This window comes from Anomalospiza imberbis, chromosome Z (genome assembly GCF_031753505.1).
Source record: "Anomalospiza imberbis isolate Cuckoo-Finch-1a 21T00152 chromosome Z, ASM3175350v1, whole genome shotgun sequence".
Taxonomy (NCBI): domain Eukaryota; kingdom Metazoa; phylum Chordata; class Aves; order Passeriformes; family Viduidae; genus Anomalospiza; species Anomalospiza imberbis.
Window position 1 is genome coordinate 68,633,776 of NC_089721.1, and position 25,290 is coordinate 68,659,065.

The following is a 25,290-nucleotide window of genomic DNA, read 5'->3' on the forward strand; positions in this document are numbered from 1 at the left end:
TTTTCTCTGCCATTATTTGATGCTTGATGCTAAACATGAAATTTAGCATTAATGTTGAAATGCTTCTCCTTTTAGATGCTATTGCCCACTTAGTTTGCCACTACAAGAATAGTACTTCAAGTTTCATCTACCTTGGTTTGTATCATCCTCTGTGGAATATTGTTCATGGCATTTGAAAGCCAACCTTCAAGGCTTTTTGCAAAATTGCGAATGGCTTGGGTCAAGGCACCTGCGCATTGGAGAATAAAACCAGAATGAAAATAAAGCAGTGCACCTGTATTGAAATGTTTTGCATCCTCAGAACTCTCGTGCCCAACTTTCAGGTCTGCTGCATTTACTTACTAGACAAATTTAGTCTAGGTTCAAAATGCCTCACTGAGATAAAGATTACACAATAATGTATTAATAATATAATGTAATGATTATTTTTAGTTTTCTTTTAATAAGCAGTTCTGACTTCTTCACCAGACAATCTTCCAAAGAAGTTTGTGACTTAGCAGTATTGTTTGGGGCACTCCTATACAAGAACAACACTAATTACAGCAATTGTGGTGGAATTTTCCATTACAAATTTTCAGCTTTCCATTCTACCTAGACACATCTTTCAAAAAGCAAAAGTCTGGGGAAAAATCCACTTATAGGAATACTGCAATTTCCTCAAATAAGTCCAAAGTAATCTTAAACTATGTCATAGTGCTGCTTAATTCAGTTTTAAAGAATAAATTCAGTTCACATGCAGTCCTTAAGGATATCATCACTAAGCAAGATATAGGAGTGTGTTTCACTGACAGGAAGTGGAATTATTCAGATGACTGTGAAATCTGTGTGCATTTTGTTTCTTTTCTATAGCATCCACAGAAATGCTGAATGGCTGTCAGATTTAGAGAGACATTGAAGAAGCCCCTATAGTACTCTGCATTACTAAAACCAGAAATTTTAATTTATCAAAAGAGGAGAACAGGAAGTATCATCCCAAGGAACAGTATCTGGAAAAAATAAAATCGTATCTTCTGAGTGATAGAATCCCAGCTTTCCCATGTCTAAAGCTTGCACATTGACATAACAGCACTACATTCCAACTGCTGCAAAGTAGGCAAAAAAAAGAAAAAACTAAAGGTTTCTGAAGACTACTACAGAATGAATGCAACTACAAAAGTAAAGAGGAAAAAAACCTAAGGAAGTAATAACTTTTTTTTAATAATACATTTTTAAAATAAAGCTTTCTACCAGAAATGTAAATTTCCTAAAAGAGAAACTGTATTATTTGTGATACCTTTTTCACGTCTTCAAACTTGTAGTCATAAGCAGCAGAATCCATGAGTTCTTATAACTCACCACACCTTTGGATGCTTAGCTGACCACAATTTGATCTTAAAAACTATCTGTGTTAGCTGAGGCCTCTTAAGGTATCAGATTTTTTCCTTCTTTAAGGTTTACATGTGAAGAACAAGCTTTTTTCTTCAACCCTGTCAATCCCCTAGCTCACTTGTGTTACTCTGTAAATTATTTCTGTGCACTTACTAATTGACTATGTATTCACTCACATTTTCTCACCTACCAGAAAAGATGGAAGTAATAATGTAAATACTGTATGAATAGTACTTAGACATTTAAGAAAAATATTACCACTTTTTCACTTCTAGTGTTCTCATTACTTTTTTTTACCCAAGTATATATATGTTACAAAATTATTTGCATCACTGTAATGCTGATCTCCTTTAAAAACAAATTTGGAAAAGCAGCTCAGACCTTTAACTAGAAAGAAAAAGGAACAAATAAAATAAATTCTAAGTTCTGAAGAAATAAAATAACAAAAGTAGCTAATCAGGCATCAGTATTGTATAGAACTATCATGAATTTCTAATGACCTTTGGAGATATATTAAATACAGAATTTTTCTCATATCCCTAACTACACATCTAGCCATTACCAAAACCATAACTACCTACATCCTTGAACATTTAAGTTCATCTGAACTCTTTCAAGAATCTTTGTATGATAAGAGTGGTGAAAAGTGAATGGCCTAAATCATTAAGTGTTGCTAGTCATGCACTAGAAGATGTGGCAATGGCAATTATGGAAAGTTTGATTTGCCTAAGCACCTAAAAAGCTTGACTTCTGAACCAAAACCCCTCTGACTTCTACAAAATGAGCTTTACAGTCTTTCCATTACTTCATTTTTTTGTCTGTCTAGAATTGTGTAATATGGCATGGAAGTGTATTTTGCATAAATTCTCTACCTATCATGGGAACTAACTCACAAGCAAATTTGTTACTGTCCATTCTGCCATGTGAAAAGATGCATGATGTCCATTCTAAAACATAACAGGACATTAGATAATTATAGTCTTTATTCCTTAATCCAATGGACAGCATTTCACTTTTTTAGGAAACGGAATTTGTTGTTTTATATACAGCAATTCTTCACTCATTCTGTGGGTGCAAAATATTTCAGCTGATAAATTTAACATAGAGGTTAAAAATAAACCTCTATTTTTTTTCCTCAACAGTCTATTTTTTTTTTCCTAGTCTAGTAATACGTATCAACAATAGGACTTGTCTAAAAGAAAAAACACTAAAGTTCTAAACAAAAAAACCCAAAACAAACAAACAAACAAACAAACCCTTGAAAAAATTATGCTTTCTTCAAGTCCCTTTCAAATTAATATTTTTCCCTATTCTGAGCAGCAGCTGCTGCTATCCTCCCATTTATTCAAAAAAAATGACAAATATGCCTTTAATGAAGAGTTTATAGTCTCAGCACCTCTACAGAGTCCAAAGTTTCCTACAAACTGCTATTTTCCCACAGACGATGAATTTGTCTGCTTCATCCAGCTGCATTTTTGTTATATTCAACCGTAACCCATTATTTTACTCTCTTCTAATTACTGGAGATGTTTTTATTCAGAAGCAGGAGTTTAAAAAATCCTAAGATTTTAACAATTTAACAATGAAGAAGAAATTTGGATGGCCCATCATTTAAAGGAAAGCTGCTAAAAAAGCCATTTAGTTAGCTGGTCCTAAAGGATAAAGTAAGAAAATATGTTAGCTGTCTTCCAAAGGTAGCTCAGTGAGGGCACTTCTGAGCAGAAAACCACTAGACTGTTCACCAAAAGGAGGCAGAAGTCTCTTGGGATGAATTTGTTCTGGGATCAGATGATGTGTTTGAATCCAAGAGTCTGATAACCATTCTCAACACAGGAATGTCAAACACAGTAGGTATCAATTATTCAAATATGACTGATAATTCTAGAAAGAAAGAAATAGCATGAAAAGGACATGATGCATCTAGTTATTGATATTAGTTGATTTTGTCCCATTTTCTTGAAATCCTGTACTGGCAATGCCCAATGCATCTTACAAAGCAAGGCAGGAAGACAGCATGATGTCATTTAAACAGCTCTCTAGAGACTGCCAGGCTTTACAGGAAAAACAACTGAAAAAGAGAGGATCAGACTTGATGAAAAACTGTCTGCACTACCTTTTTATTCAGAAATTAACTTGCTTATGCAAGTGAGAATTTTCATTCAACCTATTAAATGTTATGATTAAATTTGTGGGAGTTTTAATTATTACCTAATTGTTTGTGATACACTATATTACTCTAGAATCCTACCTAATGGTATTTGCATTAGAGAAATAAAATCTTAAATATAAACCAATGCAAAATAATTTACACAAGTAATAGTTGTCAAAAATTGCATGTATTTGAGAAAACATTTTTCCTTTATTCTGCTTTATAGATGCACAAATTATGTCAATTGCTACCAAAAACTTATTTGTTCCTTACACAGAAGTTAAAATGTGCATTGTAAATGGCAAACCTTCATATTTTATACATTTCCAGTTTCAATTTTTTTGGTATTATCCATAATTTGCTAAAACCTGATTTTATGCCACTGGCAAGAAATAAGTCAATAAAACTTTTTTGCAAGGCACTACCACCAAACATTCTTACTGAGTGCTTATTACTGCTGGACTCACTATAGCAGAGGAGGTGTTCACAGCATGACAATATAGCTTTGTTACCTGCAAAACTACTTACAGCTCTAATTAAAAAAAGTCAATACAACTTTTTAAAGTAAATACCGGGTTTTTTTTTTTCATTGGAAGAAGATAATACATAGGAATTATGAGGGTTTTAGTGGGTTGCTAACATGATTGCAGTATAATATTTAGGACAGTGAGAGAATAACTAGTTCATGAAGGAATTAGACTTCATTCACATAAATTTGTTTTCTACCAAAGATAGGCATAAAAATACATTGCTAGAGCAATGACAGATTCTAGTAAAATTAAATTTTAAAAGAAAGCTCTACTCCTGGTAATGGTGGTATGATTGGACAATCATCACTATTTCATGCAGGATGTATGACAGGAAAACAGTAGATTAGAGTAATAAATTGGACTAGGAATTTTTCACTGCCTTAACAGTTATTAGAATTTATTTCAGTAGTTAGGGATAAAGGACCACCTCTACAAACATGGAATCATAAAGACCACAGTTCTCTTCCAGACTAATCAAAGATTAATATGTGATGTAGGCATTTCCCAGCACAACTCCTTACACAACAAAACTAAGACTAACTTATACAGTGTTTTGTAACCTTCAAATATTTTTCTTAAGTTGCCCTCTGAGGCACAAGTACACCTCCATCATATACATATTTGCAGAAAAATCTTTACAAAATGTTTCAGGTGTTGAACTTACTAGGAATAGGTCTAAGGACGTCAGGAATGAGAATCTCCACCAAAGCCTGGTACATCACATGGTCACAGTTACACATCCATTTCAGAATAGACTCATTCTTGCACAGAGTAATCAGCTTTGCTTTAGGAAGTCGACTTTCTATTTCACTCAGATTGCTGGTGTTAAAAAATGTAGCAAATTAATAAATGATAATGCATTTACAGCACCTAGGGGCATGGTTTAGCAGCTAACATGGCAGTGCTAGGTTAACAGTTGAATTTGACTTTTCTGACCTAAAGTTTCTATGATTCCCTGACTTACAGCAGGTAAAAACCTGGGCGTTAAAATGTACTTTTTTATACACACATCATAGATGTCTCAGTTGCACCCAAAATAACTTATTTACATGTTGTCTCATGTGGAAATGGATTTAAGAAATGTCTCCATAATTCTCCTACAGCTCATAAATAGTGCAGACGTTTGAATGATCCTTTTGGCTTAAAAGAAGTGGATTGAATATTGGGAAGAGACAACTTCACTGTAGTTGTCTATGCCAAATATGGATGATACAACTGTTCCAAGACTCTCCTTTGGCATACACCCAGACTATACAAAACTGCCAGACAATGTAATTTTAATTTGGAAAATAATCATAGGAGAAAAAATTACTACCTTAAAACTAATAAGATTTTTTAAATTTCACATTTACATTATCATGAGACACATTAAACAAAGAGAAACATTTACTGACCTTGGTTCATTAACAGCAGTGCCATCAGGTGGAGCAGAAGGAGAATAGCGCCAGAAAGTTTGCCACAATTTTTCTATCAGGCTGAATTGAAGATTAACAACCACATCCAGTATTGCCTGAAAAGAATGATACATGAGATCATATTGTCTTTTACCCAGAATCCCTCCACTCCCAGCTCCAACTACATCTACAGCTCTTTTCATTCATCACAGAGTGCAACCAAGGCAAACTGTTTATTTCTCAAGTTATAAATGGTACCTGTTTTATTACCTTTGATACCCATAAATTATCCAGCACTATAAATTGTTGTACACAGAGACTTTCATGGAAGCCTCTGGGAACTAGTATGGCCTGTGTAAACATATCAGAGGAATTTAGGCACAGAAAATATCTACTGCTACTGCAAATAGAAAAGTAAACCTGACATGTTACTCCTTTTCATAATGCCTTGTAAGTTGAAGCACCTTCAAAAATAATTTTAAAAGACATATTCTTCAGTGTTACTGCTTTCAATGTAAAAGAAAATTAAATAATAATCTAACCTGATTTACATTTCCTACTGACTAAACCAAATATCTGCATACACAATCTAAAGTCTAACATAAAGAAAAACATACATGTAACAACATTTCATTCTCAGTATTAATTACATGTAACTCTTTCCCCTGTAAAGGGGATAATTCAGAAAACCCTTTTTGCTCTCTTTTTCATTGAGATAAGTAAAATATTGTGGGAAAAGTCACATGCCACTATCATGGCTGCAATATATTTGGCACTATTCTCCTGTACTGGCCTTCAGTAAAAGTCACGAACTTTCGAAAATAAATGGTTTATAGGAAATACCTCACAATGCTCTCGATAAAGACTCTGTAGTGATTTGATGTCCTCAAAGGTAGTACCATCTGGCAGAGAAGATATTTCAACTTCTCCAAACTCTGGCAGTACTCGAGATGCATCTGTTGTCATGACAACATAATGAAAGAGGTGCCAGTTACAGTATGGTTAAAAAAAAAAAAGGATTATACATATAAATAAATTCCAAAAGGTCATAATATTCAAAGGGGAAATTATTTAATACCTGTTGTATGCCAAAATACTAAATACATTAATAATTTTTAGTAAAAAATAAATACAAAATTATACTTGAATAAATTAAAATGCTATCGTGTATACAGTATACCTATATGGGAAACCTAACACACGCCTTTTCAGACTATTACAAAGAAAATATGTAGAGTCAGTGCAGGAGAGAGTAATCCTTGAATAATATTTTTTTGTTGCTCAGCTGAAGAGTTTTCATGCAGCCAGGTGTGATGGAGCTTAATAAACTCAATATACATTTTTACTTGACATTTACTAGACTTTCAAGCAGAGCCAATGTGTGCTTTTACTATTTGCCACAAATGTTTCCAAGAGACAAGCTGGTAAGATAAAAATACTGGACTGAAAGGTACCTGGAAAAGAAGATTCAAAACATTTTAATGCTACCTTATGCTACCAATGGTTTTAGTAATACCAAAATCAAGCCAAAGGATTTGGTGATTGAAAATCCCAACCAATTAAGCCTACACTAATAGCACACTCTATCAGCACAGCCAAGGATTCTTTTTACATAAACAATTAACTAACTTATGATTTGTTTCTATGACTGGAATACATGCTTAACTGGTCAACAAATCCACTATTTGGATATTTTTAAACATGATCTTTAGGTTTTCAGTTGAAACTATTTGTCTATTTCCACTCACAGCACTGCAACACCCTTTCAAAACAGCTAGGGGTGGCTATCCTGCATAGTAGTGCAATACCGTCTCCCTGCAGCAACTTTCATGAAATAAAATGCACTGTAATGCACATGAAGGAAACAACTTTCATAGCAGGAATTTCAATAAGCACATTTAATATAATTATGCAAAGCAACTTCATGTTTATGTAATATGAAGTATATCTCACACTGGGTTTTTTTCTTATTTTTCCTTTTATACTTACATGATGCATATTAAATATTACATAAGACTTAAATTACATGAAGTGTAATTTAAGTGCCTTTCTGTTCTGTTTCTTGAGAGTAAGGATTTTAAAGAGAGCATGATAACTTCAGACGCAACTATTTTACTTGTCTGGCTTGATATTCACTGTGAAAACAAAATTCATCTTACTTACTTATATAGCAGTATAAAACCTGCTTTCATACCTAGGAACTGTTGATGATGTTGACTTTGGGCAATTACAGTTTGTTCAACAGATGTGCCTGTCTGTTGACCACTTCCTGTGAAGCCATCTGCAACTCCATCCACTTTCTGCATAGGCTTATACCTGCAAAAATATCAAGTACAAAATTATCCTTTCTGTTTACTTCTTCATAAATGAAACACTGAGTTTGATTTTTCTATCTCAAAATAAAATTTTCAGGGCAAGTGTCAAAAGAATTTAGAGATTCTTACTTTGTAAAAAACAGAAGAAAAAACAACTAAGGGAAGCCAGAATGTTAACAATGCATTACAGAATTCACAAAGGTCATATTCCACCAGTACTCCCACTTTCTAGTAGAATTTAGCTTAGTAACAGCATATTGTTACACCAGCAAATTTATACCAAAAAGAATCAAATCCTTCCCTTTCCACACAGATTGACATAATTTTGTAAGACAAAGGTAATGTTTTATTACTTTTAAGAAGAAACAACAATACTGTCTGAGGATAACGAAGACTTCAAAACAAGGACTTTGGGATATTGAAGATATGTAAATCCAAAAGGTTCACAGTTCCCAAATTAAGAAAAGGGATGAAGAAAAATGAGGCACACATTCAGTCTACAGCCTTTGCTGAAGAGAACTAGAAGTATTTATTCAATTAGATGTGTCTGATAGAGATGGCAGAATTGGAATAACTACCCAGAAAAAAAATTATATTGACTGCAATTTACCACTGATTTAAAAGACAAAAGAACCACTAGAAATATTAATAAGCTGACAAAAGAGAAATATTACCACAAGAATGAAAATTACAATATTTAGTTTTGTAGTTCTCTGTTAATAAATCCTGCTAGAATCTTTCATTACACTTGGATAATAATGGTAAGAACACATACCATCATATATGAAACACTGAAGTTAAATACTAAGCCTCCTATAGCACAGTATTTTTAATGCAACAGCTATCTATTGTGCATAAAGGTACCTTGCAGTTCCCACCCCTCATCAACACCTTTACAGATTCTCACAGAGAGCTTAGGATTGGTCTGAATTGAGCCTGAATTGGGTGCATGTTGGTGCAGGTACATGTGTGCAAGTGCAAAACATGGGGCACAGAAGTGTGCACTAACTGCACACAGTGCCATATGTGTGATTTTGTTCAGATATAATCAAGGAACATACTGACTAAAAGTTAAGAAAATTATGCCAAATATACTCAGGTACAGAAAATAAGGGAGCTATGTAAGACATTCAGTGGTGCTAAATAAAATAATCAAGGAAATAATACAAAAAGAAATATCCAGTCCTAACAGGTATATAATGAAATTCCAAAATTATTTTTTCTTTGTGAATCACAAAGAAGACAAGAGATGTGACAATGTTTAGCTGACTGGCATCATTTTTCCAGAAATTATTCTTGTTAGATCATTGTGGCATGTTTTGGTGCACATGTGTAATTTTGAATGCAAGTGAATGAAATGTCTAAGTGAATGAGATTGAGTGGGTAAAATAAACTTGCTGGGAGATTTTGTAAATATCTATCATCATTCCTTACTATATAATCCTGCCTTGGTTTTTGTAACAAGCATTTTCTACATGAAGTTATTATAAGACATCTCATGCTCCTGTATTATGCTCAGCAAAAGATAGTTAAGACCATATACCTTACCATGAGCTTCCATTTAGTGTTGTAAATAATCTGTATTGTCTGGAAATGACAGTAAAATCATTTCAGATCAAAATGATCTTTGTGTTTGAAGTAAAAGTTTGAAGATGTGTTTTCCATATCTCAGTTGTGTACAAGGACACAAAATATGCTTGGTACACTATACCAAACTGCCATTCAATTTAATGTTTTTGGAGGAGTATATGTTCTAAAGGTGACTTGTTTGATATGGTGCTCTTCTATCTATAAGTGTCATGAAATTATGCATCTAACATATTTTACTTTAGAGTAATATTACTGGCTAGTGACACCAGTCAAATCAAAGAAATGTACTCATTTCCAATTTTTCCCCTAAAATTTTCTGTTTAACATAGTTTTTAATATGCTTATTCACACATTCTTTCATCACCAGTACAGCCCTGTGCCACAGCTTTCAACTACTTCTGAGCCTTTACAGGTTCCTCAGGAACAACAGATACTAAGGGAACATACTTATATGTACTTGGAGGCAAACCATTGTGGTCATATTAATTCTTCACAGGGACACGAAATAAATTCCAAGCAACTTAATAGTAAGTTCTCTGATAAGAAGTGTGAACAAAAAATGATACAGCAATGAAAAGAAACAGGAATGTTTGAAATTAAAGATCTTACTGCTTTTATTCAGCTTGTGGGACAAGAATTCAATATAGTTAAGAAGAATCTGTTCATATTATTGGTCATTTTATTATTATTTATTTTCTGAAAATTCATGACAATTTCTAGGTAAATATTCTTTCACATTGACCAGTGCCTGACGTCATTGACAGCAACTGGGTATTCAGCACACTTTGGTTTTCACAGCAAAAAAGCTGAACAGGAATTCAAACTTGTCCATGTAAGGAAAAGTAAGACTTGATGAACTAGAAATAGTGTGAATAGTTGTGTTTCACACTTTACCTCTGTTTCTGCTGCATGGGCTGTTGTCTCATGGCCATATATTGCATGTCCTCTTGTAGTCGATTAAGAGGAGAGTCTGGCTTGACACGAATCCCATAGTAATGATATTTAGAGTTCCCCCTTGATGAAAGAGCAAGAATTAAAAGGGCAATAATACTAGTTTTACATATTTACATTACTTTTACTTTACAATTTACACTGACTGGAAAACAACACACACAAATCAGGTCTGGCTCTCCTGTCATACCTGTTTTACATGAGTGTCATTTTACTACCTTTGGGAAATTAATTCACTCTCTTAAACAAATATTATCAGCATATTAACTTGCACTCCACTTGAGTAAGAAAAATGAAATGTAAATAAATACAATTTATCTAGTTATGGGCAAACAGTATTCTTAGTGATTTCCAAATTGAAAGCTATGTTTTATTTATAATTATAAAAATATGAAGTGTAGTTACCAAAATATAAACACATAAACTGTCAAAAGCAGAAGAAATAAAACTATAATAGTATCTTAAAAAAACATAGAACTGTTCAACATTAAGAAACAGAACTGACAGAAAAACACTAATATTTTAATGCAGGTCTTATGTATTCTTTTTCCTAGCAGACTAGTTTCTTGCTCATAATTATTACCTTTACTTTTTATTATAATTCAGGATTTCAATTGCACAAACCTAGTTCCAAGTCTTCTGGTCCGTAGTCCCATGAAGATTGACCGTATGAGTTTTCCAAAGGAGGCAGCATTGACTGGATCCAACTTGTGCTCCTGACAGTGTCGTAAGTAATGGTTGTAAAGGGTACTTCTTGGAAGGCTCACTCCTTCTGCAGTTTCATAGTTGTCTAAAAGCCATTGAAGCTATATCACATACAAAACAGAAAAAAACAAACTCTATTATATACTTCATTAAAAATATTGTAGCCATGCAGCATTAACTTCTGACAGTTGGAACCACACTTCAGGTCTATTAAAAAATTACTTCCTTCCTCAGAGTGTCTTTAAATGTTAGTTAAACAATAATGCTTTAATATCTTCAGAATTACCAAGGAATAGCAGAATTCATTGCACTTGTAACCTCAGGAAAGTGCCCTTTTCTTAAAATATTTTTGATTCAGTACCACACATCAGTATCAATGCTTTGGAGAAAAATTGTTAGTACCACAAAGAAATAAAGGAATCATTAATGTAATACACATAAATTGCAGAAAACAAACTCCTTGGGCACAATAGGTAATTAATGTATTTGTAAATCTGGAATATGATAGCGCTTATCTTTGTCTGTTATTAAAAAAAAACATTAAGATAGAGATAAGAAAAAAGCTACTGCATAAAAGTCCAAGAGCTACCTAGGTAACATTGAAAATAATTGGTACATCTATGAATCATTAAGCATACAAACCCTTTCAGCTGTAGCCTGCTTGCCTTTGACTTCCAAATGGAACAGAATGAGTTTATTGGGAAAACAGTAATCTTTTCATGTAATTGTGGTAGATAATTAGAAACATGCAAGAAGAGACTTTATGTAACATCACTGCATATTCTAAGTACAGCACACTCATGAAACACCTCTAGCTGTTGCTAATATACAAAAAAAAAAAGTTAAAAGGACAATTTAATACTCATAGATTTAATATTGAAGGAAAATGACAAAATATATAAAAAAACAATATAGTCTGAAAATACATTAAAATTCATTGTTTTAGTTTTTTGATAAGTCAACATTTTCCTTATTTTTCCCAGTACTTGTCATGGATCCCTAGAATTTTCTAAGCTGTAGAAAAATACAGAGAGAAGATGCAAATGCTTCCAAGACATAAAATGTTTAGTTTGGTTTGCAGGCAATTTTGCATTTCAAATAAAGAAAAAGAAGAAGTACAGTTAATCATCACTTATCATTGTTTTATATGTACTAAAATTCACAAGTGCTTCCAAACTGAGCAACCATTGTTTTGAAATACAGCTGAAGAAAAGGTATAATTGTTAATATTTGAGTATTGTGTGAATGTATTAAACTTATTTCACTGGTGATCGGACATAAGCCTGTCTTGGCTTACAAAGAAAGGTAATTAGGACTTTCAACAGCTGCAATCTATCGATGTTGAAAATCTGTTATTACATCTCTATTTTTATTAATACATTTATATAACATTTGTCATATATTATTACATCTAGAATTGAATCAGAACAATACAGAACATTAAGTACTTCTGCCTTCCCCAAAGGGAAAATCTCTGTCAATCCCAAAAGACTGACAAACAAAAATTAATTATTTTGTAATTAAGTTGCATGTAGCATTAAAGATATTTTCCTCCAGATGGTTTCTAATCTATTATTAATCACTTTGAGTGCACTTTATTAATTATATTAATTTCTAACAGATGTTATTTCAAACATAACTTGCATTATTCAACAAACAAAAAACCCAAATCAAAAGTTAAGTGCAATATAAGAATTTTTGCTCTAGAAAGGTAGTAGTAAGTAGTAGTAAGGGCTTGAAACCCTTATTTGATAGATTATAGCCTGGAAGAAAAAGTGCAGTTAATTAATTATTTTAAGAGAAAATTGAATCCAAACATTTTTCTATCAAGCTAAAATACAATTCTAAAACTGTTCAGGTTTGAGTCATGGCTTATAAATTTGTAGTACTGACCACAATGTACCAGTAAGATGGGGAAAGGTATGAAATATTTACAGAGCCAGACCTGTAAAACTGAGTGTGATTTTAATAAAGCTGCAATATTTATAAAACACTCAACTATCAATTACTTGAGTAAATTGATCCCATGCAGAAATACATCAAGAAACAAAAGGAAACAGAGGAGAAATTATGAACTGCTTAAAATGAGAACTCATGTACTTAGGGAAAAAAAAATCCTACAAGACCTCACTGAGGTATCAAAGGGTGAAAATTTAAATCCCAAACTAAACTATTTCCACAAATTAATTTATCACCTGCTAAGTGTACAAGTTAATTAAAAACACAATTTAGAATTCTATTTTAAAATCTGCTAGGCCTATTATTTTAATAAATGCCAAACCAAACCATGAGAAGGCAAATGCAAGAAAAATTTAAAGAGACAAAGAGTACATCGACACTTGAATTTCCTTTACACTGTCCTTGAGTTTAAAGAAAATAAGCAGTTCTTTAAAAGCAGGCAAAACATCCTGTAGGCTTGATCTAGATTTTAAATTTCTTTCAAAAAGACAAAAAAAGCAGGAAAATCTTTTTGCCACAAAAATGTGTACAAGGGTTGTTTTAAATTTTTCTTTCCCCACAGTCAAAGATACATCCCTATCACAGTATTTTTCACAAAGTGTTCACAGTCAAGAGATACCATGGTAAGTCTCCACAGCTGGAAAGACTGTGATCTTCTGTGCAAATCTTGTTATTAGGAAGACACTGTAAATAGTGCCTGGAACTAGTAATGAGTGAAACACAGCTTACAGAGGCACTGCAGCATATCTTGTAATCTGTCTTGATTTTATAAAAGACAATGGACTTCCTAACAGGTTTAAGCACAAACTTAGAATAGTTCCAATGTTTTAAGTCTTTCTAGATAGTTCTAAAACATTCCCCAAAAAGTTACAGTCTGTTAAAAATGACATTTAAACAATGATTTTGATATTATCAGTCCAATAATATCTATTATTTAAACAATAATTTTGAAATCACCTTATCTTCAAAATAATTATTTTGTAAGCACATAAGGTGGAATCTAAATGTCTTTCTGTACATAATTTCCTGTAACTTTTTATAATACAGTTTTCCTCTTTAAATTTTACCTTTAAGAAAAAACAGTTTGCCTAAATTCTCCACAAAATATTTTTAATTTTAATTTCAACAAAACCAGACGATTACAGGAGAAAAAAATCCAAATCCAAACCCAAACCTTTTAAAGCATACATTTTTAATTTGATTTCCAAAGGACAATCTTTACCATCATATTCTACATTCAGACTGCAAACTAAATCTCAATTTCTTCTGTAAAGCAATAATGATATTTGAACTTATATAATAAGTAAAGCTGAGAAGGAAAAAAAAAAAGTAATATGAATACAAACCAATCAACATGGCAAAAATACAAAATTCAAAACCATAAGTACCAACAGAAAAAAAAACATTTCAGAAAGGCTAACAACTTACAAAGTAATAATATAATTTATATAATAAGTTTAAAAATAACTTGTTGTTTTTCCTTTATTTTAAAGTTATATATAATGAACTTATCACTATATTTGGAGATCATGTTTTCCGTAAATATCTTTTAGCTTTGTCTATGAAAAGTGCTTAACTGTAGGACTTGCAGGATAAGAACAAAGTAAAAGGCAGATGAATAAGACATTTCTTAATTTCTTCAAATTAAGGCTCTGCTTTCAATTTTTACCAGGTCATCAGAAGGATCCTTAGGATTCTTAAATAAGTATTTCAAAATAAACTCACTAGTCAGAATAAATGAAGAAACACCTAAGAATAACCTAAATATATTATTTAGGTGTGCTGTTTGTTTCTTCTCTTCCTCTTCACATGCGACAAAATTAGTATATGGTACAGTTCTTATGATGTAGACAATTGTTTTTAAAAAACCAAAATCCAGCTAATTTAGAATTAATTGAACCTTAGCTTGACATTTACACTGTAGCCCACAAAACAGTCAAATGTGTTAACTCATCCTAACATAGGTGTACAGCATAGGAAACAGGTAACACTCTGCATTATACCATAAAGACATTTAATCTGACAAAATAAAGCCATGGGAGGTGTAGTAGAAGATTACAAGCAACTAAGATGGGAAGATTAAGAGCAAAAAGTAATAATAAAATAAAACAAACATTTAGAGGCAGGCTAAGCATGCAGAACAAGCAAGAGAGAGTGTATGTGAAGAAGAGACAACTTACATGGCTGTTGAGAAGAGAGCTTCTGTGAGTGGACAGACCATCAGACTTTTGCAGTGTCTCAATCGCCATTTCAATCTGATAATAGATGTCATTAAAAAAAGGACTCAAGATGGGATAGTAAAAAAGCCTGATCAGAGAAGTTTTGACAGATTCCTTACAGATCAACAGAAATGCCTGTTTTATTCCTGGCTAGGGCATATATTTTATTAAAAGGCCTCATTCTAGAGTCCCGGTGAACACAAGCCTCCTCAATGAGGTCAGAAAGTCTTTGCACATATCCAATTTTGCTTCCACATATACTGCAGGATCACAGCCTCAAAGTACATTTTACCTTCCAAGCTGCTCAGAATGAGCTCAAAGAAGTAGAATTACTGGTGAGCTGCATTAAAATAAAAAAAAAATAACCAGACTGAACAAAAACATAATCACTAAAGTAAAAAAAAAAAAAAAAAAAAATAAAATCCCTAAATTATTTTCTGGAAGGCCTCCATATGTTTTCCCTTCAATTATACCAGGAAGAAACATGCAGAGCTTGCAATAAGAATTGAATTAGAAACAAAACTTTAACTATCTGAAATCACAGAATCAAATCCCAAACCAAAATAATTCAATAGGCTTTACACCATTAGCTTCGCTGGGACAGGACATCAACCCTTACTCCTGCCAGCACCCTTTGAAGATCCCCAGCTGTAAAGTAAATGGAAAGTCAGGATTTACACAGACTGTAGGATCTAGCCTTTGGAAAAGCAGATTTGTTCACAATAATTTTACTTTTAAAAAGGAAAAGAAAATACAGTATAACTAAAATACAAAGTAGATTTTTTCAAATGCAAATGTATGGTTACTCTCGTGTCCATTTTCTTTCTTTTCCTTTTAAATAACAATGGATATTTTGATTTTGATAGGTTTGGCAACAACATTAAAGAAAAAAATCTGGGGGGCCAGAAGAGCAAAAACCAAAAATTAAAATGACAGAGACAATGGAATGCACAGTGAGAAAAAGCACACAATTACTAGCTACAATAAATGGCCAAAATGGAAGCAATGGAATCACCACTTAAACTTTAAAAAAAACAACTTATAATTATTTCTGTAAACATATTTAATGAGCCCTCTCTATCGTACTTCAAATACCACAGTACTAATTATCATTTTAGTGACATAATTTATCAATACTGACTGAATTTACTCTCTGTATAGTAGAAATGGAATACTACTATAGCTGATATTTGAATTTACCTGTAAAACTAGTTTCTCTTTTTTTTCCAGGTCAATTGACAAGTATTTTAATATATTAGCTGTGAGGAGTAATTTCTTTTAATTGTGTAATATTAGCTTTGCAAGTTTTTAAAAAGTTTTTACATTATTAAATATATACAATTACTATGTAAGAAAACATTCTTGCTTGGCAATAATGTTCTTTCTTTTAACAGTCTGATTTCTTCACTGACTTGCTTCAGTGGAAAATACCATGAGGTCAAAGTATTCAATCACACAGGAAAGAACAAATTTTAAAAGCATGCTTCAAGAAAAAAACTACAAGCTCAAAAGATCATCATACTGTCAGTTTACTATATATTGTAGCCAGAGAGTTTCCTTTCCTAAAAGAATACTACAATCAAACAATTGAGGGTGTACAGACATTTAAATCCTAAATCTGAATGTTAGGTCACGTGTACCACAGTGCTTAATCCACAGCAGTACTGTATACCAGGGTGACATTACCTGCTGCTCATTCCCACTATTACCCTACTCTCATTTTGTTGCTGCAACTTGTAGTCTTCTTTGTTCAGAGAACCAATCTGCAAAAAAAATTGGTATCTCTAGTAATTTCACTTGAAAGAGGCATTACAGATGACACTGACTCCTCAATGCCATATTGATTCAACGGCTTTTGAGGGCAACTGTTGGGCTTTTCATCATTTGGGAGATTTTTGTTGCTGGAGTTTCTTTTAGTAGATGTCATGTGTATCGCCACTGAAGGCAAAGAATCTGTGTTCACTTTTAGTGCATCACACAAGGCAAGCAACACTGGTTACCACTAAAACATGTCAATTACTTTTCCAAGCTCAGAAATGGGATCTATATTTAAAATGTCTCCACATATTCTACTAGGACAAGCATAAAGAGAAATTGTTTTCACTACTAATTATTTTGTTCACCATTTTTAGATGATATTTTCATAAAATGAACTTTCTCCTTTATCTGACAGATGTCTCTACAATCCCAGAAATCCTCTTTGCATATAGATTGTAAAATTACTTCTTTAACTATTTTTTAGCATAAAATATGATTGATTTGAAGACAGATTTCTTAGACACTAAGTGATTCACTTGCCCTTTCTGAAAATTTATGTCTGCTTCTTGTTTTACTCTACTGGTGCCCTACAGGGCTCAGTTCTAGGGCCAGTTCTGTTCATTTTTAACCATGATCTGGATACAGGAATTGAATGCATCATTAGTAAGTTTGCTGGTGTTATCAAACTGGGAGGTGCTGTTGACTATCCTGAATGACAAAAGCCCCTGCAGAGAGAGGAATCTGGATAGAGTGGAGCACTGGGCAATCATCAGTGACATGAAAATGACAAGTCAAAATGCCAGATTCTGCACCTGAGTGCAGCAAACCCCATCCTGGCTGCAGTAAACCCCATCCTGAGTGTAGGAAACCCACAGTGACTGCAGCAAACCCCATCCTGGCTGCAGTAAACCCACAGTGACTGCAGCAAACCCCATCCTGAGTGCAGCAAACCCCATCCTGGCTGCAGCAAACCCCATCCTGAGTGCAGCAAATCCCATCCAGGCTGCCGCAAACCCCACCCTGACTGCAGCAAACCCATCCTGGCTGCAGCAAACCCCATCCTGAGTGCAGCAAACCCATCCTGGCTGCAGCAAACCCCATCCTGAGTGCAGCAACCTCGGCTCTCTAAAGAGGTGACTATCCCTCTGTGTCCCACATTAAGGCAGGGCCTCCCCTCGAGTCCTGGGTGCAGGTCTGGGCTCCACCATTTCAGAACCATGGGATGGTCCTCGAAGGTGTCTGGAGAAGGGTAAGACAGCTGGTGGAAGGACTGGACACCATGGACTGTGAGGAGCTGCTAAGGGCTTTGGGCTTGTCTAGTTTGGAGTAAAGGAGACTGAAGGGCAACCTCCTTGCTCTCTACAGCTTCCTGAGGAGGGGAAGTGGAGAGGGAGGTGCTGATCTCTTCTCCCTGGGATCCAGTGACAGGATGTGTGGGAATGGTTCAAAGCTGGGCCAGGGAGGTTCAGACTTGCCATTAGGAAGCATTTCTTTATAGAGAGGGTGGTCAAGCCTGATGATGCCCTGAGCCTATCACTGTGTAAGAGGCATTTGGACAGAGCCTTTAAGAGCCTGCTTTACCTTTGGGTTGGGCCCTGAAGTGAAGCAGTTGGGCTAAATTATTCTTGTAGGTCACCCACAGTTGAAATATTTTATTTTCTTCTACTCTGTTATTCCAAGTGTTTGGGTTTTCAGGAGGCTCTATGTGACACCCATGTACAGGAAATAAAAGACACCTGAGTAAAAAGTTCCTTAAGTGACGGATCTGTTCCTTTAAGTGAAGGATCTGTTCCTTCAATCTTTTAGGTTCTAAGTTCTGGCCAGGGACTTTTATTTAGGCTGTAGAAAAACTGAACATTATGTCTCTATTCAAATAGCACTTAAACACACAGAATAACTACACAAGTAATACAGTGCATATTATCATGATATTTTGTGTAAAGATTAAATTAATTTTAACATTTAAAATTATATTCTGCGTAAATACAAAAGGAAGACTGATACCCTTCTATTTTTAACAGTAAGCTGTGAGAGATTCGAGGCACAACTTCCTACATATTTATCTGATACGTTAAATAAGAAGAATTTCACTTATTTGAATATGTGATCAGTCATACATTGCCCCTTTTTTGTCTTAATGAGACTAAAAACATTTATTTAAAAGTTCTGATAACTGAAATGTACACTATCACTCCCACTGCAATTCCAACTAACCCATGTTAAATGTTACACTACATGTAGGAACACTAATCAGTTGGTACAGTTACAAACATAGGCAGTCACTAAATCAAGAGCATTATAGATGAGAAAAAGATTGTGAATTTCTTCAATTTACCTTGTTAGAGAGCTAAAACACTGCCTTATACTCTGACACAATCATTAGGGAATAAGGATATTCTCCTGCGGTTAAAAACTTAAGCTGTTTGATCCCAGTTTGTGCATCTATAATGTAATCCTTACATGATCTACTGATTTGGAAGTTATTGACTGTTTTTGCTAGGTTATGTCTCAGTATTCATGAACATGTTACTAGATAAACACATAATAGTCTAAGATGCATATAGCACAGACATAGCAAACACCTATCCCAAACCCACTTTGCAAAAAACTCCCTTCCTCTTAGGAAGAAGAAAGAAATAGTGCTTTTCCATATGATTCAGCTAACAATTTCCATGATCAACTAACAATTTAAAAATTAGTACAAAATATTTATCGTAAGTTGCTCTGAGGAGTTAAAAAAAAAAAGAAAACAATGTACAGAAATTGAAGTCCTGAGGTTTAGTGAATAATCTGGGTAGCCTACAGGTTTTTTTTTTTTTTTTCTTTATCTGTTTGCATTTGCAAATCACCCTCCACCAGCAGCAGGGCAGGCAGGTGGTATCTTAGTTTTCAATATATTGTTGCAACATGTTGAAAAAAGATAGCTGCTGTCTCTTTTTCCACAGGCACCTCTCATTCACAATGCCCTTCATTCACTTCCAAAAGTTCACTCTTTCAGGCTTTAAAGGAAGTGAAATTCTAAAGCAGCTATGATCACAATGCTCCATTATGAAGAAATTACTAATTCATCATGTATACAAGAAAGACTGATTTGGTGGTACAGCTAGCTAAGTCCTGGGTACTTGTGACAATTGTGACTACCTAAATAAGGCAGAGTGAATCTGAAAATACAGGATCAATGGACACAAGCCTTTTGAAAATGTGGTTATTTCAGTCTTTTAGGATGCCACAAACATACATGGTTCATGTTGGCTTTCAGTACTATTTCAGGAGAGAGTATTCATGTATGTCATATTGTTTTATAAAACTTATGCCAGAGGTTTGTTTACAAGCTTGTCTGTGTTAGGCAGACATTTCATTTTCAAGCTTGCCCACAAGAAACAAGCTTGAAAATTAAATTATATTGACCACGTGAGGAGAAATCCAATCTAGCCCATACAGCTGGGAGACTTAAAAGATCTGCATTCCAGTCAATAGAAAAAACTGTAGCAACACCTGCAAACAGGTTCTGTGAAATTTTGCTCAAAATATTGAAACAATACTATGAAAAGAGACGGAAAGATACTTCTTTAAGTCTGTAGAATGAAAGAAATGGAAATATGCAGAAAGAGAAGAAAAAAGAAAAAGATGTAAAATTAGTGCAATATTTTACATAAAGTTGACCTTAAAGAATGCTGATAAGCCTTAAAAACTTAGGGAAATAAGGGCTTTTCTTATTCCCAAAAACTCTCCGGATTAAATTGTAAATATGGAAGTTTAATATACATAACAGATAGGGGTTAAAACACCTGCTGCAAATTCACACTACCAGTAGTCTACAGGTACATAAGGCATGCATCCTGACTAACGAATATAGCATGTTCTCTAGTAATTATAAAAGCACATATGGAGTCGTTTGGGAGAAAAAGCACACCTCGCAGTCACAGACTGGAAAAATAAAAAAATTTTTGAGTTAAATCCAATTACCTTTTCCTTCCCAAATTTTCAAATGTAATGTTACTGCCCAAGTGCCAAGGGACCTTGCCATAATTCAGGCGGGCTGATGCAAATCTCATGAAATTCAATAATGTCAAGTGAAAGGTCCTACACTTGGGTCATGGCAATCCCAGGCTACAGGTTGGGTGGAGAAGTACGAGAGCAGCCCTGCAGAGAAAGATTTGAGGGCGATGGTTGAGGAAAACCTCAACAACTGCTGGTAATGTGCATTCACAGCCAAGAAGGCCAAAAGTGTCCTGGGCTGCATTCAAAGCAGCATGGGCAGCAGGGCCAGGCAGGGGATTCTGCCTCTCTGCTCTGCTCAGACCCCACCTGCAGTGCTGCATCAGCTCTGGGGTCCCAGCACAGGAAGAACATGGACCTGTTAGAGTAAGCCCAGAGAAGGGCATGAGGTTGATAACAGGACTGGAGCACTTTTCTTATGAGGACAGACTGAGGAAGTTGGGCCTGTTCTGCCTGGATAAGAGAAAGTTGCGTGGAGGCTTCACAGCAACTTCCAGGATCTGAAGGGGGCCTGCAGCAAAGGTGGAGACCCTTAATCAGGAACTGCAGTGATAGAACAAGGAGTAATGGGTACAAACCAAAAGGGGAGAAAGAAAGGTTGGATATAAGGAAGAAATTCTTTACTGTGAAGGTGGTGAGACACTGGAAGGGACTGCCCAGAGAAGATGTGGCTGCCCCACTCTGGGGGTGTTCAAGGCCAGGCTGGATAAAGTCTTGAGCAACCTCGTCTAGCGGGAGGTGTCCCTGTCCATGGCAGAGGACATTGGACTAGATGATTTTTAATGTCCCTTCCAACCCTTAACAATCTATGATTCTATGTTTATCTTCTTTGCTAGAAGTTCTCCAGCATAGGGTCAAACTGACTAATTTACCATCTTTTCCACAGATCATCCAGTTTGTATACCTTGTGTCTCTTATATACATCTTTAAACATATTCTAAACCTTTTTCTCTGTGGTCATTTTCTCCACATTTGCAAAACAAACCAAAAAAATCCCATGTAAAAATCTGTCGTCTAGACTGTCATAAAGACTTTTAAAATATATACATTCCACCTAACACTGAAAAACACATGTAAATACATCAGAGTTATTCACACCAGAGAACCAAAATAGAAAAACTAAAAAGAAAATTCAATTCAGATTACTATTAAAATAAAATCTGAAAACATTTATGGCATGACAGCCTTAGCAAGAGAGGGTGGCCATATTAAGACAAATGGGTATTTAATCAAAAACAAAGAAAATCTGTAGTCCTTTAGAAAGGGGATCCATCTATGCCACTGATAACCAGACTGTTTTGAGAACATCATCATGGCAAGTCTCCTGGCATCCAGTTTATTATGCATTTTCAAACAAAAAGAATTAACACAAATTCTCCCCATGGACTGAAAGATACTATTTTTGATATCTTATGATGAAAAAATTGTGTTTCTTACAATCTTTTAAAATAAGAAACTGGAATACTACATTGGAATAAACCGAGTTTCCAACTACTCATTTTTTTAATAAAAAAATACCAGAAATAAACATTAAACTGTCAAAAATAGTTGTGTAATTACTACAGGGCTTTTATGGAGAAAACACACTCAAAGCCAGTGAGGCCAGCCTGTATCAGAGAAGAAGCAAGGAGCATAGACAGATGAAGCCAGAATCTAGTTGGGGTAGGTGTGGCTGACCTTAGTAGCAATCATTCTCCCTTTCCCCCCATATTCCTTGTCTTTTGAAGATCACACAGTCTCAGTGCAAGACTTTACAGTGTAACAGCAAGGTACTCAAAGGGACAGAGAAATACATTATTTTGGTGACATTGCTACACTGAAACCTCTGGAAGAGAGGGGGAGAAGCCATGATGCTCCATAGCATGAAGCAGAAGTCAAAGCAGGAGATTTATCAAGGCACAAGATCCACCTGATACCTTTTTTCCACAAAAGAAGTCACTATACTCAGTTGCAGAAATGATAAGTAAATATCTTGCCTGTATATGATGTCAGACAAAATTATCAAATAATCATTTTTGCATGAAAATCTGTGCATTTTTGATTTGATCAGAAATGTTTTATTTTATGCTAAAATGGATTTAGCTACATCAAAATTACCAGAAAAGTTAAGAAATGGAGGAGGAAAAAGCTCCTGGTCCAAGAAGGAAATTAATAAATAAAATCTCACCTCAAACTTAAATCCAAATTATAACATTTATGCCTTTATGTAAGATTTGCTAGTTTTTCTGAAATAGTTATAATACTTCCACTAGAAGGATATGGTATTATCAGGATATGGTATTTACATTGGGTCTTCTTACTTCTTGTTGTTTTCTCTCCAATAATTGCAACATATTTTCAGCAGGTACCATCCTTCCTTTAAAGTTACTCCTTCCCATGCTGTGTTTAGTAGCAGAACTAATAGTTTGTGGTGATACATTATATACATATTAATCTTGATTTTATTTTCATGCAGATTTAGATTTGCACTGAAATAGGATGAATTTCTGTAACAGCATGAGTGGAGACCTCCTAAAGTTGGTGATGACAGCTGAATGACAACTGTAAATTGAGGATCAGTCATAAAGCTTGTTAGAAAACAAGACTAATAGATGGGAGGCTCTCACTGACTGATAAGCATAACAACATATATATTACTAGAAACTGTAAGAAGTTTTTAACCTTGTGATATTATGAAATATGGTGATTAGATTACCTTTTTTCATCACAAGAACAATCCTTCGGTGTTTACATATGGGGAAAAAATGGAAGGTGATTTATATTTCATTATTAACATGGCAATCAATCTAATTTTTTGAAGAGTTCCTAAATGTTCCTTATTTAATGAGAGCTGCCAGTAAAGCAAATGGATGACTCTTTCATGCAGGGTTCAACATGCAAATTCGTTTCAAATAGACATCCAGCTAGGCTAAATCAGTTCTTCTTTAATGCAGTCACATACATTCTTGACCAATCCAAAAACATACTCACATGAAAATCTTGTATGCTCACATATAAGATGCTCACATGAGCATCTTATATAGAAGTTCTTATAATCTAAATGCTTTTCTGGTTTTGTGAAAAAAACCTTTTTAGCATGTAAAGAAAGTAGTTTAATAGGCCAGCAAGGGATATAATGGGAAGAAGCAATGAAATCAATGGAAAATAAAAAAGTAAAGAAAAAGCTAACAAATGTTATTCATGCATGCCAACATAGACCCTTACTGTATATATGCTGGAATAGTTTTGAGAGAGCATAAATCTTGATATTTTGGCTATAAAAGCAGTGCTACTGCATGCTGGAGCTTAGTAAGGTCAGATTTCTTGTATTAATGTTTGACAGAAAATTAAAACAAACTAAATATTACAACAAAAATATTAGCTCTTTAATAAAATTCTGAAGCAGAACTAAGAGTTACATTAAGTCATAAAGAAAAAAGTGAAAATAAAATTAAATTTAAAAGTCTAGCTTTTATTGAATTCTGCATAAAACAGCTTACCTGCTTAAGAGTAAATTAGATTTTTAATTTAATTTATCTAAAAGACAGTTAATAAAATTTACCTACTTTATATATTTGACTTTTAACCTGAGCTCTTGTTTCTTTCTTTTAACTTAAGCTATATGTATCAGAAAGAGTTAACATCATTCAATTTCCTTATTACATAATGTAATGATTTGATCAGTGAGGGTGATAAATGACAAAACAAGTGAAGTTATCAGCTGAAAAGAGTAAACAGAACTAGTACCTCTATGGCAAAATAAAGATAACTTGTGATGATTGCATATATTAATAAATAAATTCTTATTAATTTCTATATCCTTTTTCTTAATATGAGAATTCTCCAAAATATTTCAAAACTGGGAAAACTTTTCTGCATATTATTCTAGCAAAACAGTCTGGATACAGGTTAATTTGATCACTCCAATATATCCTCTACACAAGAATGAAAAAAGTTATGATGGTAAAGATCAAATGAGGATCACAAGTAAAACAAGCTCAACCTATCAAAGGTGCAATTCAATTAAAGTATTACATTGCTCTTTGCAATTCAGTTTAGTTATGCCACCTAGTAAAATTAAAACAGACGTGGTGCTTTCAAGTGAGCTTAAACTGAACCTTTAGTGTTTCAATTAATTCTTGTATGTTTCTGCCAAAACACACCTAGCCTAAAATTATTTTCTAAAATCATGTTATGTTCCAGTTCCTTAGCAAGAAATATACTTCTGATGTACTGTAATGTATCATTCGTATAGAACTATATTATGCAGAAGACATAACACCCTAAGAAACAGAAATAATTATTTTAGTGCCAAAATGCAATTTAGTAATTATTGTTTAACTAGCAGTATTTTTCCTACTCTTAACAGTGAGT

General features: G+C 34.0%; 1 protein-coding gene across 3 annotated transcripts in view; it reads right to left on the reverse strand.

Annotated features, from left to right (window-relative positions):
- RFX3 (regulatory factor X3) overlaps positions 1-25,290 on the reverse strand; it is a 118,782-nt gene that overhangs the window by 19,548 nt on the left and 73,944 nt on the right. Inside the window, exons 5-12 of one of the 3 annotated variants that reach the window (XM_068176837.1) lie at positions 15,142-15,216; positions 10,922-11,103; positions 10,241-10,360; positions 7,636-7,757; positions 6,285-6,397; positions 5,442-5,557; positions 4,712-4,866; positions 132-229 (exon numbers count right to left, since the gene is read on the reverse strand). In XM_068176837.1, the coding sequence (XP_068032938.1) occupies positions 132-229; positions 4,712-4,866; positions 5,442-5,557; positions 6,285-6,397; positions 7,636-7,757; positions 10,241-10,360; positions 10,922-11,103; positions 15,142-15,216 (981 nt within the window). Of the gene's footprint in view, positions 1-131; positions 230-1,649; positions 1,743-4,686; positions 4,867-5,441; positions 5,558-6,284; positions 6,398-7,635; positions 7,758-10,240; positions 10,361-10,921; positions 11,104-15,141; positions 15,217-25,290 lie in introns of those variants that run through there. The other 2 variants (XM_068176839.1, XM_068176838.1) reach the window with 2 other exon arrangements.